The sequence below is a fragment of the Nyctereutes procyonoides genome, unplaced genomic scaffold, assembly GCF_905146905.1.
Source record: "Nyctereutes procyonoides isolate TBG_1078 unplaced genomic scaffold, NYPRO_anot_genome, whole genome shotgun sequence".
NCBI lineage: Eukaryota > Metazoa > Chordata > Mammalia > Carnivora > Canidae > Nyctereutes > Nyctereutes procyonoides.
This window is the reverse complement of record NW_026575025.1, coordinates 7,247,786-7,264,871: the sequence shown is the minus strand read 5'-3', so window position 1 is coordinate 7,264,871 and position 17,086 is coordinate 7,247,786. Positions and strand designations below refer to the sequence as shown.

At 49.0% G+C, this 17,086-nt stretch overlaps 1 protein-coding gene across 1 annotated transcript in view; it reads left to right on the top strand.

Annotated features, from left to right (window-relative positions):
• The window catches only part of PPFIA1 (PTPRF interacting protein alpha 1), an 86,067-nt gene extending 78,906 nt beyond the window's left edge, over nucleotides 1–7,161 (top strand). The window contains 5 exon segments of the mRNA XM_055310553.1: nucleotides 204–379; nucleotides 1,065–1,133; nucleotides 2,082–2,247; nucleotides 4,543–4,613; nucleotides 5,806–7,161. Coding sequence (XP_055166528.1) covers nucleotides 204–379; nucleotides 1,065–1,133; nucleotides 2,082–2,247; nucleotides 4,543–4,601 — 470 coding nt within the window. The 3' untranslated portion in view covers nucleotides 4,602–4,613; nucleotides 5,806–7,161.
• The last annotated feature ends 9,925 nt before the right edge of the window (nucleotides 7,162–17,086 follow it).

Sequence of the window (17,086 nt, the reverse complement as noted above, 5' to 3'; positions counted from 1 at the left end):
TCCATCAGACAAAAAAGAGCCAGGGCAGCAGTGTGCACGTGCCCTAGAGGTCATCTGCCCACTGGGCCTTTGCCTCCTGTGCGGCCCATGTCAGGAACTGGAGGTTCAGGCCTACGGAAGGAATCTTTATCCTGCCTTACAAGGCGTACATGATGAAAAGAGCTGTCTGCAGCCACTCTGAGATTGTTTTCCTTCATCTGCAGATGTACTGGTTTGGAGCAACGATCGAGTGATTAACTGGATCCTATCAATTGGCCTTAAAGAGTATGCCAGCAATCTCATCGAGAGCGGCGTTCACGGCGCGCTCATGGCCTTAGATGAAACCTTCGATGCCAACGCCCTGGCACTTCTGCTGCAGATCCCGACACAGAACACGCAGGTGATGCCAGCTGCACCTGCACCCCACCGTCTGGCCAGACACGGCACCCCATGCTTGAGTGGAGGCAGAGAGAGCATAACCAGACCCTAGCCAGCCAGTCCTCTCTTCCCTTCTCCAGACACTGTGCAGTGGCTTAGAGCCCACAGTGCTTATCGACGACTCCTCTTCGCTGCCTGTCATCTTTGTATCTCCTGGTAAATGCAGGAGTCATGGAATTACCAGTATGGGAGACTTGCATCCACATCAGGTGCTCCTAGAGTGGCCCATAAGAGAGAACACTCTTACTTAGGGGTGCCAGACAGGGGTCTCATGAAGTTTGTGCTTTTCCCTGTGTCATTCTTTTTGACTCATGGGCTCATTGGAGAATCAGGAATTTCTTTATTCTTCTATGAAACACTGTATATCTTTTCCCAGTACCTTCAACCTCCCACCAGCAGCGACCCACAGGCACACCTATTATACAGTGTCCAAGAGCTTGTGGATCCCTACTCCAAAAGCCCAGTAATGGACTCCATGCTAAAACTCCCGACTTAAAATACACCGTGAAGGTTGAAGGCATTTGTCCCTTACGTTTCTGGTTTTTATTCTTTTTTTAAAGTCTTGGTTTAAAAACAATTGTGATACGCTAACATCCTTCAGATTTGATTGATGGAGGTTCTGGGGGAATGTTTTGTTATGATTTCAGGCTCGTGCTGTCTTGGAAAGAGAGTTTAACAGCCTTTTGGTCATGGGGACTGACAGAAGGTTCGATGAAGTAAGTTTTCAACCTCAGGATTTGTAAATTTGTGTAAAATGTGAAGTATTTTATTTGGGAGCACCTGGCAGGCTTAGTTTGGTGGAGCAAGTGACTCTTGACTTCAAGGTTGTGGATTTAAGCCCTACATTAGATTTATAAATGACTTAAGTGTAAAGTCTTTTAAAAAAAGAAAAAGTAAATTGGTATATTTATAGGAGCCATGTAGTCTGGATAAACTCTTCCAAGTGTGAAGATAATTTTACTTTACAAGTCCAGCTTTGCTCTCTGAATTTATGAACAAATGAACTTTTAAGAAAGCAGTATTTTTACTAAGATGGGTTGTTTTTTTTAAAATTTTTGCTATTTAGCTTTTGATATCCATCAAAAATTTTTTTCATGTCATAAAGCGTTGGTTGTAGCCTAGGAGTAGAGTCTGTAAGTTGTGTTTGGGGATGGCTGGATACCTCACCCCCATCCGAGGCCTTTACTTGTTTAAAAACATGACATGTTCATTTCTTCTCACACAAAACCATAACTCATTTACTCCCACTCCATTACATATTACTGTCTCCGGTACGAGTACCTGAGTGTGGCAGAAACAGGACACATGACAAAGCACTGCTGGCCTATCCAGGCATGCAGACTATTGTTCACGGCCTGAAGATAGAAACATAGTATCTTATATAGCAGGAAGATAATTTCTGCAGGATAAGAAGCGGCTGTGATGGCAGGCAGCGGGGCACAGCCACGTGGCCCGGGACTGTCCTGATGTGTGCCCAGTTGGGTCCCCTGCCTCCTTTGCTCCCACAAATTCCCAGTCTGGGCAGTAAGTCCGATGGTTACCAAGAACAGGGTTAGATACACGTGAATAAAAATGCAGTGACAAGGTCATTTTAAAGGGGTGGGAACTTTATATTTCTGTCCTTTATTTTAAAATGTCTTGTTTTCTATCCTTTAATTTACCAGGACGATGACAAAAGCTTTAGGAGGGCACCTTCTTGGAGAAAAAAGTTTAGACCAAAGGACATCCGTGGCTTAGCTGCTGGGTCAGCAGAGACTCTCCCTGCGAACTTCCGGGTCACTTCCTCTCTGTCCTCACCCTCTATGCAGCCAAAGAAAATGCAGCTGGATGGTATGTGAGGCATAGTACTGCCCCGGGCACTTGTTGACACAAACAGCTCTCTGGCTGGCATGTTAATAATGGTCTAAGATAGCCTCTTTAATATATAACAAGGCATTTGGGTGCTGCTGCATGCCCAGGTTTAAATGCTTTAAAATTAATCCTAACATCTGTGTATAAAAGTTTAACAATTATACAGATAGGTTTGAAGTTCTTATCTGGTTGAATATTAGCATATTCTTCCAACTAATAAAGCTAAGCAGTGTGAGTGTCCTCAGAGTGTTGGACTGACACCCACGCTTGCAAAGATGTGGATGTGGCGGGCGGCACTCGGATGCTCTTCCCTAGGATGGCAGCGCCAGAGCTCTCAGCATGGCGTGTGCTGCTGGGACCTCTCCCCTCGCAGGAGGAGGGACTGAATCCATTTTCATTAGCACAGTTTCCACCTCTATCCTCACTGTTACTTGTCTGTGTCATTGCACGTTGTAAGAGGACGGGAGAAGGCAGAAGGTGAGCCTGGGACGTCCTCACAGAGTGCAGCCGGTTGGGTGCAGTAGTCTAGCCACATAGTCGCTGTGTCAGATGCAGCTCGCAATTACCCCTAGATAGTCCCTCTGCCTCGAGAGCACAGCTAGTTCAGAGTTGGCCATAGTGGGCAGAGGGACCTCTCCGCTCCGACTGTGTCCCACTCAGTGGCAGGGCCAGGGGCCAGACTGCCTGGGTTGGAATCTGGATCTGCCATGTAGGAGGTGCATGATCTTGAGCACTGTGCCTCAGTGTCCCCATCTGTAGAATGGTTGTCACACTAGTGTCTTCCTCACTGATGGGCTGTGACGGCTAAGTGAGTCCTTCATGAGAAGCTGTTGGAAAGTGTCGGGAATGTCCTGAGTGCCATGTGGTAGCAGCTCAGGCCCCTGCAGCCGTAGGGCCGTGATGGATGACTGCGTGCTCGCTCTCGATAGAGACATGTTGTAGGGAAGGCTGTGCTGGTAGAAATCATATGGTGTGGTCTTCACAGTTTTCCTGCTGTTAGCTCTGCCCATAGATAGGATTGTGAGTTTTGCTCTCACTTATCTGTATAAAAACCAGAGAAAAGTAAGTTCCATGAAGCCCTGGCTGAGCTTTGAGTGAGAGCAGCTTATGGGGCAGCTTTTTAATTTAAAAACTGCATTTCTTTGCCAGACTTCAATAATATGCTTAGTGAGGGAAGACCCCAACTTTTAAAAAATAGCATTTTTCCCCAAGAAGCCAGTGGGTAATTTTTATAGATTTTAGTTGTAACTTGGCCTTTGACTTCTTGGGCAGTCTGACTGCTCTCCTCACAGCTTCATTTCACAAATCACATTTTCCTTGTTAAATGTTAACAGCAATGTTTGGATTAGGTTCAGGTAAATGAAACGTAACCAGAGAAGAAAGTATAGGGAGTGCATCTCACAGAAGGTGACTTTTCACTCATGTTGATAGTGGAGGCATAAACCCAGCCCAGTGGGTGTTCTCCTGGCTTCTTCAACATGAGGTGTATAGGAGCAGCGCGGGCCTCCTGGGCCCCTGGCGCTGGCCACTCTTGCCAGCAGTATCTGCTCCCCAGAACCTGTGCTCCCGAAGTACCTATGGGGAAACAAAACATCATGGGGAGCAGAGGACTAATGCTACAGATTTTGGAATGCCTGCTGAGCCATGCAGTGGCAGGGAGGGGCCGGTGTTCCTCGATAGAACAGAAGCGTCTGTGGTACGCACTGTTTCTGGCAGGAAGGGAGGCCGGGCTTTGATTTCCTTAGCTCATCGTCCCGCACCCACTGCCAAGAAGATAAGGCCGTCCTATCTCTCAGACAGACAGCAAGCGCCGGGACAGGTCCTGGACTCCTCTCAGCAGGCTGCGAGCTCTTCACGTCTTACTCTGAAAAATAGATGGTCAAGGCTGAAAGGAATGTTTATAAATCCAAAGGCTTTAAGGAGAGGCAGAGCTGTCGCAGTCACAGTTACTACTAATGCAGGTGTGTGTAGCAAAGTTATGGTGTCACCTGCTGCCCCCTGGCTGTTTTAGAATGAAGCCCCAGGGACCCCCGGCTGCTTGGGGGATGGGGACAGCCCACTCAGTGACTCTCAACTCCCGTCCTCCAGCTCCTCCAGTCCCATTTGGAAGCCCCCCCTGGGGCCCCTCAGTAGGTGCTGCCATGGGCGTGTGTGTGTGTGTGTGTGTGTGTGTGTGTCTGTGTCTGTGTCTGTGTCTGTAATTGTGCTGTCAGGTGATGTTCTGAGACTAACTGCACGCTGTGTTTGCACGCCTCCCTGTGGTTGTCGGAGCAGGCAGCGTGTCAGGACCGCAGAGGCTGGATTCTGCTACAGTCAGGACTTACTCCTGCTGACGTCTCCTGTAGGTGAGTAGCCAGGAGAGCCGGCTCCAGTTAACTCAGCAGCTATACAGAGTAGACACGCACGAGCCTCTCTGCACCCAGGGAGACAGTTCTGGTGTTCCGTGTGCTCATGTTTCATACATAGAAGCTACTGTGTCCCTGATCTTTAAGGGGAAAAATGTATTTCTGTTCTTAACATAAACAGAACGATGCTGGCTTACACGTCTGCTACTGTCTTCCTGGCGTGGAGAGGCAGGAGGGAGCGTCACCCAGCTCCTAGCTGCCTGCCCCCAGCGTCCAGGAGCGCAGTGCACGGTCTCCTGCACCTCAGTGTCTGCCTGTACCCTGGCGTCACTCCCAAGTCAGCTGCCACTAGCCAGCTTGGTGTTAAAGACACATTCCTGAATGAAACAGGCCCCAAAGTATAAATTTTGTGAGGCAGTACCACCACGTGACACTGATAACCCTTCAGTGGAGAGATGGGCTTTTTTTTTTTTTTTTTTAAGATGTATTTATTTGAAAGAGAGAGAGAAAGCCCATGTGCACACCTGTGCTAGCAGTAGGGGAGGGTGGGGGGAGAATCTCAAGCACACTGAGTACCAAGCTCCGAGCCCCATGCAGGGCTTGATCTCATGACACTGAGATCACAACCTGAGCCGAAACCCAGAGTCAGATACTCAACTCACTGAGCCACCCGGGCGCCCTGAGAGGTTGGCCTAAAAAAAACAACCCCCCCCCCCAAAAAAAAAAAGCTGCATTGCCATGAGAAGGGCTAGATTTGTGGATTAAGATTTTGGGTCCTGGCCCAGGAGCTGGGCCCTCTCCTGCCTGCTCTGAGGGCCCTGGGGGAGCTTTGTTTGCTCTTACTCTGCTTTCCTGTCTCGGCCAGAATATTGGCCTGGTGGGGGTGCTTGGGCTTAGTCGGAGGAGCATCCGACTCTGGACCTCAGGCTTGTGAGTTCCAGCCCCACGCTGGGTATAGAGATTACTTAAGAATAAAATCTTAAAAAAAAAAATTTGGTTTCTTCATTATTTATTAAAATCGGTGACTTTTAGACATAGGCCAAGATGAACTCAATCAAAGAATTATCATTAATAAGCAAAATGCTGGATGTTTTCTCTAAACCCACAAGGGGCTGAAGCCTCCTGGGCCTGGGAGTCCCCATTCAGCTGGCTCATCTGGAGACTAACTCTTCTGTTCGCTTCTGTTTTCCAGTTTACCCACACTACTTCTACAGATGAGTGTGCAGCATTTTGAACCCAACAGAGACTACATTTTAAAATTCAACGGAATCTTTAATCTGTTAATACTTGTTATATGGACCCTGAGATATTTTATTACAGAGTTTTTAATTAGCAAAAAATTCATGAATACCATAGAGAAAATATTTTAGAATTTAATGTTTCTTATATTTATGTAAACTTATGACTTCATTTATATAGTTACTTACTTTTTCATGTATATCCAGGCTATAAATATCCTTTGAAATCCATGTTCTTATATCTAATTTTAGTCTTTCAAATGAATGTACTGTAATGCTTGTATGTATAAATCTTATGAGCAGATATAGAGCTTTTGTAAATTGTGCATTTATTGTAATTATCATTACTTAATTTGTTAATAATATAATCTGTCAGAGAGAAGGATTTTACGATTGTAAAATCATAAATACATGATACAGCGTGTATTATCCTTTACAAACAAAATTGTTGCTCTACAACAATCATTTTGAAATAAGCAGACTTAATTTTGAGCAATTGTATTTTAATGACTGACCTTAACTATACTTTTTCTAGCAAGAAATGCTTTATTCTGCAGTGTGAACAGATTAAAAACACTTGGTGTTAAATATCAACTTATAAAAATTTGGACTGGAAAGATTATCAGAACACTATGAAAATCCCTTAGGACTGGTGAACTCTTTCACAGCCTCATCCCGGTGGGCTCGGGCAACTTGTCTTTAGTGACTGGCAGACGCCGGAGCTGAGGACCCGAAAGCCCGGGCGGGGGGCCTGGGCGCCCTCCTGGTGCGGAGCTCGCTGGCGAGAACTCTCAGAGGACCAATTAGGAAGCTGTCTGCGCCGAAGGGTGGGCGCCGCCTTGGAAATAATGTGCGACTCTAACAAAGGCCTTACTGTTCTTCTGTAAATCCTCTTTTTACATTTGTTTGTAAACTTGTTTAAAGAACGGACCTAGTCGTACATTTTTAGATTTTGATGAGATAGCCATTTTGGATTGTATAAGTAGCAAATGTAACTCTTCCTTTTTACTTGGCATATTAAAAAGCCAGCAAGAAATGTGTTCAGTTCATGGTGCGTTATTTATTATGCAGCTGATACATAGCCTGAAACAGCACAGCATGTCTTTCTACGTTTGGTTTCTGCTTTTAATTTACTTGTACAATTCATTGTACCATTCTGTTTTTCTATTAATCTTTTGTGAACTTCCTGATTGTGTAACAAAGTATGTACAGTCTACTTTTGAACTATTTTTATCACAGTATTATTTATTGCTGTCTTTCAATACAGTACTGAAGCATTTTCCACTGCCAATAAAGAATACTGAAAACAAGCTGCTTTGGCTCCTCTGTGCTGTGGGGGCCCCATCTGTGGGGGGAGCGGCTAGTGTGGAAATCAGCTGATGCCCCAAACAGCTGGGAGGTAGAAGGATGACCCAGGGTCTATGCCCTCCGTTCTGGAGGCCCAGAGACTCCATCTCCCCCTCTGTGCCTAAGAGAAGCCAGCCCTTCCTCCCCGGCCCAGATGAGGAAGCCTGTGCGTGTATACACGTGTGTGTGCGCGCATGTGCATGTGTGCCACTGTGTCTCATCCCTGCGTCCACCCTCCGTGTAGGCTGTACGCTCCTGCCCCTCTGCTCACATAGTCACAAGACAGTGCCCAGGGCTGCATCCTTCCACATGATCTTGGCCCCTGGCAACCAGTGAGGCTGCTTCTCCGAGAGCTCAGACCAGTCCTGAGTGGCAGAGGGGAGGGGACAGGCGCACCTGCTCAGGCGGGTCCCAGCAGGAACTCAGGCCTCCAAACAGGTTCCCTAGGGGAGGGCGGGGTGGGGGGGCAACCCACAGGTGGCCACTGCCAGCAGCTCTAGCACGAAAGCTCCTCCCCCAGCACCCCAGGAGACCGTCCTGTCGGGGTGGGGGTGGCTGACACCACCCTGGGCCCTGGGGTGTGGGTGCCGAGGAAGAGGGCCTGGCCCTCGCGGCCCCGCGGAGGTGGGCACCCACCCTGCCAGGGCTGACCCGCTGCCACCCTGAGAGAGGCAGGTTTGCTTTACGTGGATGAACACGTTCCTGGGTCGCTTCTGTCAGCGCACAGTTGGGTGGTTCTGTGTCTCCCCGTTCAGAACCGGTACCAGCTGATCTTCTAAGCCTTTTTTCTCTGCATCTCCGAGGTCTTCCTTGCTTTTCTAGTCTCACATGGTGTTTTCCCTGACCACGGCCAGGCTTGGGCCTCTGAAAGTTTCCGGAAACAAACCCAAATCATCACAGATTCATGAAGGTGCAGGTGTTTTATTAAAATTTGCTGATTCCAGGGGGCCTGGGGGGGGCTCCACCGGTGAAGCATTCGCCTTGGGCTCAGGCGATGATCCCAGGGTCCTGGGATCGAGTCCCACATCGGGCTCCCTGCTCGGTGGGTGGCTGCTTCTCCCTCTCCTCCCCCTGCTTGTTCTTTCTCTTTCTCTGTCAAATACAGATAAATAAAATCTTCAAAACAAAACAAAACCTTGCTGATGCCATTTATGCATAAAAAACAAATGTCAGTTGAGAAAGAGCAGCAAGCAGATGTTTAAGCTGTGCACTTCTCGGGTCTGCGCATCCCACGCTGAGTGTCCCAGGGCTGGCCTGTCACTCCTAGCCCCGTGGGGTCCCACTGAAGACACTTGGCTCTCCCCACCGCTCCCACCGTGCCTCCCAGCTGCTGTCCCGAACCCCCAGTGTGTGTGCTCAGTGATCATGGGTTTGGGTTTTACTCCTCCCTCGGCGCCAAATCCTGTGGGTGTGGATGGCTTCTCCGGGGAGCAGGGGGGCTGTCGGCCTGATGCTTGGGCCTCGGGGCAGACAGCGGACGCGCCAGCGCCGAAGTGCTGCTCTCCGGGCCCCCTCACTGCATCTAAGGCATTTCTACGTATCTCAGACACTCTTGTTCCTCTAACGTCTTAGCTTAATTCCAGTGATTCTGCTATTTTCCGTCCGTGTCTTGGTGATGCCTCTCCTCCAGCCCTGTTGCTTGAGGCCAGCGCTGTGTGCGCCCACCTGGCACGGGGGGAGTGGAGGCAGGGGGGGGTGTCCCTGGGAGAGGGGGCTCCAGGGGAGGCTGCACCTTGAGCCCCTGCCCACCTTTGCCGCTGCCCCCTCAGTGAATCTTACCCTCTCCCTCTGCACCTGTCGGTGGCCCACCCGGCTCATCCGGGGCGCTCTCGGGATCCCTCATAGTTGCATCTACAAAGACCCCTTTTCCCAGTGAAGTCGCATTCACAGGCTCCAGAGATCTGGACATCAGTGGATCTGTGGGAAGTGGGGCGGGGACACGGTGGACCTCACCCTTGGACGTTTCTTCTGCAGAAGACCCGCCCTGCCTTGTCCTGCCCTGGGGACATCGGGGTGGGGAGGGTGGGCCCCAGGGTCCCTGGGAACAGGATTCTGCGGTCACAGAAAGGGCACTGTGGGTGGATGGCTCAGAGAGTGGCCAGGAAGGAACAGAGGCCTGTGAAACAATCCAGAGCACCTGGGGTGGCACAGTTTGCTTCTGCTTGATCTTTGAATGTGAGTGTGCCTCGCAGCGCCTGCCCACGAATGGCGGGGGGGCGGGGGGACTGGGGTAGGGGGAGGGCTCGGCTCCATTAAAAAGCAATTCCAATAACCGCTAGTTGAGGACCTGATCTGTACAGGCCCTTGGAGGTGCCGGTGACACAGTGATGCGACAGCTAAGGGCCCCCAGACGGGTTTGGGGGCACAGCAGTGCAGACAGAGCTGCACGAGGGCACCCTGATTTCTTCCCCGTGGCCGTTGTCCCGAGGCCGGCCGGTTCCACGAGGGTAGCGTGACTGCTCAGTCTCAGGGTCGTGAGTTCCAGCCCCACGTTGGGGGTAGACATTGCTTAACATCTTAAAAAAATAAAAATTAAAAAGGAAATAGGGTGTTGGAGAGCTGATGACTCAAATCTCTTCAGCCCTATAGGTTATGTCATGTCACAATTCCTCGGTGACATTGCTTTTGTTTAACAACAACAAAAAAATTCAAATTAGTTTAGGTTGTTTTTATTTTAATTTTAAAAATTTAAAATTGCTTTTGTTTGATTCCAGGAGAGCATCCTGGACGATGGAGCCAAAGCCGGGAAGGCACGGCTGTTGGCCGCCCCTCATTGCGAGGGGAGAGCTGTGCTCTGTTGGCTTCCTCTGTAGACGGCCGTGGAGACCCACTTAAAATATTCTAGATGAACCACACCTCGGGCCCGAGTCATCAGCTCTCCAACACCCTATTTCCTTTTTAATTTTTATTTTTTTAAGATGTTAAGCAATGTCTACCCCCAACGTGGGGCTGGAACTCACAACCCCGAGACTGAGCAGTCACGCTACCCCAATGGAACCGGCCAGCCAGGTGCTCCTCTTTCTTTAATGTTTTCATCAAAGTAACAGCATGCACATTGTTTCAAGGAAAACAGCAGTGGCCGCTGTCCCTGCTCCCCCAGGATTTACGAATGAAATAGTACAGTGCCTGGGACTTGCTTTAAAATAACACTGGGATAGGGCAGCCCGGGTGGCTCAGCGGTTTAGCGGTTTAGCGCCTGCCTTCAGCCCAGAGTGTGATCCTGGAGACCCAGGAGTCCCACGTCGGGCTCCCTGCATGGAGCCTGCTTCTCCCTCTGCCTGTCTCTGCCTCTCTCTCTCAATAATAAATAAATAAAATCTTTTTAAAAAATTAAATAAAATAATACTGGGATAAAAATAAAAAAATTTTTTTTCAATTAAAATTAATTAAAAGGGCAGCCCGGGTGGCTCAGCGGTTTGGCGCCTGCCTTCAGCCCAGGGCCTGATCCTGGGGTCTCGGGATCGAGTCCCATGTTGGGCTCCCTGCATGGAGCCTGCTTCTTTCTCCCTCTGCCTGTGTCTCTGCCTCTCTCTCTCTCTCTCTCTGTGTCTCTCATGAATAAATAAATAAAATCTTTTAAAAATACAATTAAATTAAATTAAATTAAAACAAGAAAAATACATAAATAAAATAACACTGGGGGGGGGGGCAGCCCAGGTGGCTCAGTGGTTTAGCGCCACCTTCAGCCCAGGGCCTGATCCTGAAGACCCTGGATCTAGTCCCACATCAGGCTCCCTGAGTGGATCCTGCTTCTCCTCTGCCTGTGTCTCAGAGCCTCTCTCTCTGTGTGTCTCTCGTGAATAAATAAAATCTTTTTTTAAAAAATAAAATAAAATAACACTGGGCAAGGGGCACCTGGGAGGCTCCATCGGAGAAGCGTCTGCCTTTAGTTCAGGTCATGATCTCAGGGTCCTGGAATCAATCCCACATCGAGCTCCGTGCTCCGTGGGGAGCTGCTTCTCCCTCTCCCTCTGCCTGCTGCTCCCCCTGCTCGTGCGCTCTTGCTCGCTCTCTCAAATAAATTAAAGCTTTAAAAATATAATATCGGGGAAGGGTTGGATCAGGGTATAGATCAAACAAAATTGACCTTGACCCCGTGGGTTAATAACTGTTGAGAATGGGTGAGGGGTATGTGAGGGTTTGGTGTATGTTCTACTTTTGCATTTGTGTGCGATATTCTGGAATAAACGCTGTTAGCAGTTATGTAGGGAGCCCCTGCAGGTGACAGACTGTCTCGGTCTGCAGATGTCTGGAAGGATTCCTTCCTGACCTTCGTTTGCAATGTAATTCAGGCCGGGTTTGAACTTCCAGCTGCACCCACAGCAGAAAGATCTCTCACACCACGACTCCGCATGCATGCGCACACAGACGTTCAGCCAATTCCATCTCCACCGTGCTTTCACATGCCAATAGGTGTGAGGTCAGGATGCGTCCTCAAAGCAGTGACATCTTAGACTTGGGGAAACGCAGCATCTGACAGTGTCACAGTTAATGATGGCTGCAGATCCTTTGCTACAACTCCCATCGGGAGGTGGAGTCTAAGTCCTCCCCTGAAGCCAGCCCGGTCTCACTGGTGTGGTTAACCACATGGACGTGTAGATGTGACACTCGGGGACCCCTGAAGTGAGGCCATCAGAAGTCAGCCTTACAGAAACCAGCCCCCAAGTAAGAAGCCCAACTCCCCAGAGACCATCATGCTGTAAGGGAGCCCAAGTGAGCCACCTGGGGGGCGGGCAGGGAGAGCGAGACCCCAGAGGTTCCTCCCATCCTGATGTGGGACTAGATCCAGGGTCTTCAGGATCAGGCCCTGGGCTGAAGGCGGCGCTAAACCACTGAGCCACCTGGGCTGCCCCCCCCCCCAGTGTTATTTTATTTATGTATTTTTCTTGTTTTAATTTAATTGTATTTTTAAAAGATTTTATTTATTTATTTATGAGAGACACACACACACACAGAGAGAGAGAGAGAGAGAGAGAGAGAGGCAGAGACACAGGCAGAGGGAGAAAGAAGCAGGCTCCATGCAGGGAGCCCAACATGGGACTCGATCCCGAGACCCCAGGATCAGGCCCTGGGCATGTGGCCAGCACGTGAGTGAAGATACTACATGCGTCCCCAAAGACAGGCCAGGGAGAAGAAATGAGACTCTCCTCCAACAGTGAGAACTTGGCACCTGACATAAGGCCCCAAACACTTCATGGCCTTGGCCAACCACCTGAGCCACCACAGCGGAGGCTCCACTGGAAACAGAATGAGCCCTTGCCCTGTGCCCTGTCCAAACTGGCGGTCTGTGACACTTGAGCATGGTGAAATGCGTGTGTTTTTTATTGTGGACTTCTGGGGTGGCTCCTTACATGGCAGCAGATGATTGGAACTCGTGTCTGACATGAACTGTTATATTTTCTATTCTGCTGTCTTCTATTTTGTGTGCTGTCATTTCCCCCCAAAAATTGATTTCATAATCCACTAAAAGATCACCATCTGCTGTGGTTTCTTATCTGCTATGTAAAAATCCACCCCAAAACTTAGTGGTAAAAAACAATGAGTTCTTGTTTCTCATGATTTGGTGGATTGCCAACCTGGGTGGACCTTATGCTGGTGTTTCCTGAGTTCTTGTTCATGTGGCTTACACTCCACTGGGCTGCTGCTTCTTTTGTTTCTTTTTTTCTTTTTAAGATTTTATTTATTTATTTAAGAGAGAGAGAGCACACAAGCAGAGGAAGAGGGAGAAGCAGACTCCCTGCTGAGCAGGGTGCACGATGTGGGGCTCAATCCCAGGACTCTGGGATCATGACCTGAGCCACAGGCAGATGCTCAACTACTGAGCCCCCCAGGGGCCCCTCCCCTGGGCTTTTTCACAGCAGCCTCAGGCTCCAGAGGAGCAAGATCAAAGATGGTGTTCTGGAAAAAAAAAAAGATGGTGTTCTGGGACACCTGGATGGCTCAGCGGTTGGGCCTGTGTCTCCCTCTGCCTATGTCTCTGCCTCTCTCTGTGTGTCTCTCATGAATAAAGAAATAAAACCTTTAAAAAGAGAGAGAGAGAGAGAGAGAGAGATAAAGGTGTCCTAAGTGCTCTAGACCTGTTGACGTTGTCCACAGAACTCACACAATGTCATTTCTGCCACATTGGTCAGAAACCACAAACAAGCCCAACCAAGATTCAAGAAGTTGAAGAAATTGAGTAGGGATCCCAGGGTGGCACAGCGGTTTGGCGCCTGCCTTTGGCCCAGGGCGCGATCCTGGAGACCCAGGATCAAGTCCCACGTCAGGCTCCCTGCACGGAGCCTGCTTCTCTCTCTGCCTGTGTCTCTGCCTCTCTCTCTCTGTGTGTGACTATCATAAATAAATAAAAAATTAAAAAAAAAAAAAGAAATTGAGTACACCCATCTCTGGACAGGAGGCACAGTGAGGTCACTCCTATGGACCAGGTGCTTGCATCTTGCCCAAATTCATATATTGAACCTAATGCTAGATGTGATGGATTTTGGTGGTAGGACTTTTGGGAGGTGCTTAGGTCCTGCAGGTGGAGACCTCATGCAAGTGCTCTTGTAAAAGGGACCCCAGAGAGCTCCCTTGCTCCTTCTGCCATGTGAGGACACAACGGGAAGGTGGTCATCTATGAATGAGGAAGCTGGCTCTCCCCTGACACCAATTCTGCTGTCACCTTGATCTTGGACTTCCAGCCTCTAGAACTGTTGAGAAGTTTGTATTGATTATAAGTTGGCCCTTCTGTGCTTTTCTGTCACAGCGACCCAGACACATTAGGACAGTCCCATTGCAAAGAGGTGTGGACACAGATGCATAGTTCCCAGGGGGCTACAGTAGTCAGCTTCAGCTGCTAACCAGCTGGGTCCTAAATGTGATCACAGCTGTCCCTGGAACAGGGGGACCTCAACACGAGGAGGGACCTTACCACGAGGAGGTAAATGTCACAAAAAAGACATAGACCTGAGTGAGGCAAGGAGTGCATGTGGCCTTCAGAGAGTAAGAGGGCCCTAAATGGGCTCTTCCCTGCTCGGGTCTCCAGAAGGAACCAGCTCCATCAGCACCTTGGCCCAGTGAAATGGATTTCAGACCTCTGGCTTCCAGGACTCTGGGAAGAAATTGGTGTGTTTTTTTGTTTGTTTGTTTGTTTTAGCTGCTACATTTGTGGTAATTTATTACCACAAGAAAGGGGAATGTATAGGGATCTTTAGGGGCCAGGCTCAGAAAGCTCTGCACACCGTCTCCTCTTATTGTCCCAACCAGTGAGCAGCTGCTTACATGGCTGCACCCACTCCAAGCGAAGCTGAGAGCCGTCCTGTAGCTGGGCGGCCACAGGCCCAGTGAGTAGAGAAGACAAGCAGGGGACCCGGGGACAGCTCAGCCTCTGCTACACGCTCCAGCATTCAGCGTGGGTGGTGATGCAGTCACTGGGTGCTCTTCCCCATTGGCTGAGTGACCCTGTAGCCTTCTTGTGCAGGCCTGGGGGGCCTGGGCCCAGCAGGTACATGGCTCTGGCTCAGCACTTCACACTCCTCACCACAGAGATACTCAACTTGTTCTTGAGCACAGCTGTACATTCTGCTTTTAAGTTGTATCTGTCACTGCCACGTGGCCAGCTAGTCCCTGCCACACATACTCCTGAGAGATGGTAACTGCATCAGAGGGGGAATGTGCCACATCTTTTCACCCAGAGCTCTCCTGGAAGCATGCTCTGTTCTCCATCTAGCAACCAGAGTTGGCTTTGAGCGTCACAAACGCTCATGCCGCCTTCCTACTGAAAAGTCTCCAGGAAGCTCTGGTTGTCCTCATTGGAAAAATGTAAGCAATGGTATCTACCTCACTGGAGAAAGTAGTAAGTAGTTGCTTAAGGGGGTGGTGGCAGGGGAATAGGGAATGACTAATGAGTAGAGTTTCTTTTGGGGGATGAAAACGTTCTAAAATTCTGGTGTGGTCATGGTTGTACCACCCTGTGACTATATTAAAAAGCACTGAATGATAGCAAAACTAAACTGTTGGGACTTCATCAGAATAAAAAGCTTCTGCACAGCAAAGGAAACAAAACTAAAAGGCAACTTACAGAATGGGAGAAGATATTTGCAAATGACATATGATAAAGGGTTAGAATGCAAAATACATAAAGAACATATACAACTCAACATCCAAAAAGCAACCCAATTAAAAAATGGACAGAAGACATGAACAGACATTTCTCCAAAGAAGACATCCAGATGGCTCAACATCACTCGTTATCAGGGAAATGCAAATCAAAACCACCATGAGATACCACCTCTGACCTGTCAGAATGACATAAGTTAAATCAGGAAACAACAGGTGTTAGCGAGGATGCGGAGAAAGGGGAACCCCCTGACTCTGGTGGGAATGCAAGCTGGTGCAGCCACTCTGGAAAACAGTATGGAGTTTCCTAAAAAATACAGAGCTGCCCTATGACCCAGCAATTGCACTATGAGGTATTTACCCAAAGGATACAAAAATACAGATCCAAAAAGGAACGTACATCCCTATATTTATAGCAATATTATCAACAGTAGCCAAACTATGGAAAGAGCCCAAATGTCCACCAACTTATGACTGGATAAAGATGTTAGATATATACCATGGAATATTACTCAGCCATCGAAAAGAATGAGATCTTGCCATTTGCAGCAACATGGATGGAACCAGAGGGTATTATGCTAAGTGAAATGAGTCAGAGAAAGACAAAAACCGTATGATCTCACTCAAATGTGGGATTTAAGAAACAAAACAGGGCAGCCCCGGTGGCGCAGCGGTTTAGCGCCGCCTACAGCACAGGGCGTGATCCTGGAGACCCAGGATGGAGTCCCGCGTCGGGCTCCCTGCATGGAGCCTGCTTCTCTCCCTCTGCCTCTCTCTCTCTCTCTCTCTCTCTGTCTCTATGAATAAATAAAATAAAACATTTAAAAAAAAAAAGAAACAAAACAGATGAGCAAAGGGGGGAAAAAGAGAGGCAAAGAAGCCGACTCTTAATCATAGAGAACAGACTAATGGTTACCAGAGGGGAGGTGGACGGGATATGGGGATGAAGATGTGTACCTGTTGTGATGAGCACCAGGTGATGTCTGGATTACTGACTCACTCTCTCATACACCTGAAACTAATATTATGCTATATGTTAACTAATTGGAATTTAAATAAAAAAGTAAAATAAAAACATCTCATCATACATTTTAAGTATTTTATGCAATCGTCTATCAGTAAAACTGCTCTTGGGGCATTTGGGTGTCTCAGTCAATTAATCCTCCAATGCTTGATTTTGGCTCAGGTCATGACCTCAGGGTGCTGAGATCCAGCCCTGTGTTGGCGTCAAGCTGGGCAGGGAGTCTGCTTAAGATTCTCTTTCTTAGTGTCCTTTGTGGACTGAGCTGGGGACCACGTGGCGAGGCCATAGGAAGACGGGAGCCTGGGAGCCCTGGCGCTGCTAGACCCGGGGCCTTGGCATCCCTCCCAGGGCCTCTCCATGGGTCATCCCACCAGCCACGAGGGGCAGGAGCAGGAACCCCACAGGTGCCACCCCAGAGCCTCAAGAAGAGGCCCTTGCCCGCGGCTCCGGGTCCCTGGCCACCAGCTGGGGTAGGGCCCCTGGCCGTGTCCCCTCCGGGGCGGGAGCAAGGTAAGGAAGGGGCTGTCAGATGGTGTGGCTCCCGGAGCAGGCCCTGGAGGTCACACCTGGCTGGTCCCTTGCTGCCCCCTCCTCACTGAGCCCCCGGAGGAAGATTCTCTTTCTCCTGCCTCAATTTAATTAAAGAACTCTCTTCTTAAAAAATAATTTTCAGCTCAGAAAGCTGTTTTGAGGGAAAAAGATGAAACACTCTATATTTTTAAAATCTCACAATGGTGCCTGATAAAGCCAGGCTGTTGCCAAATGGC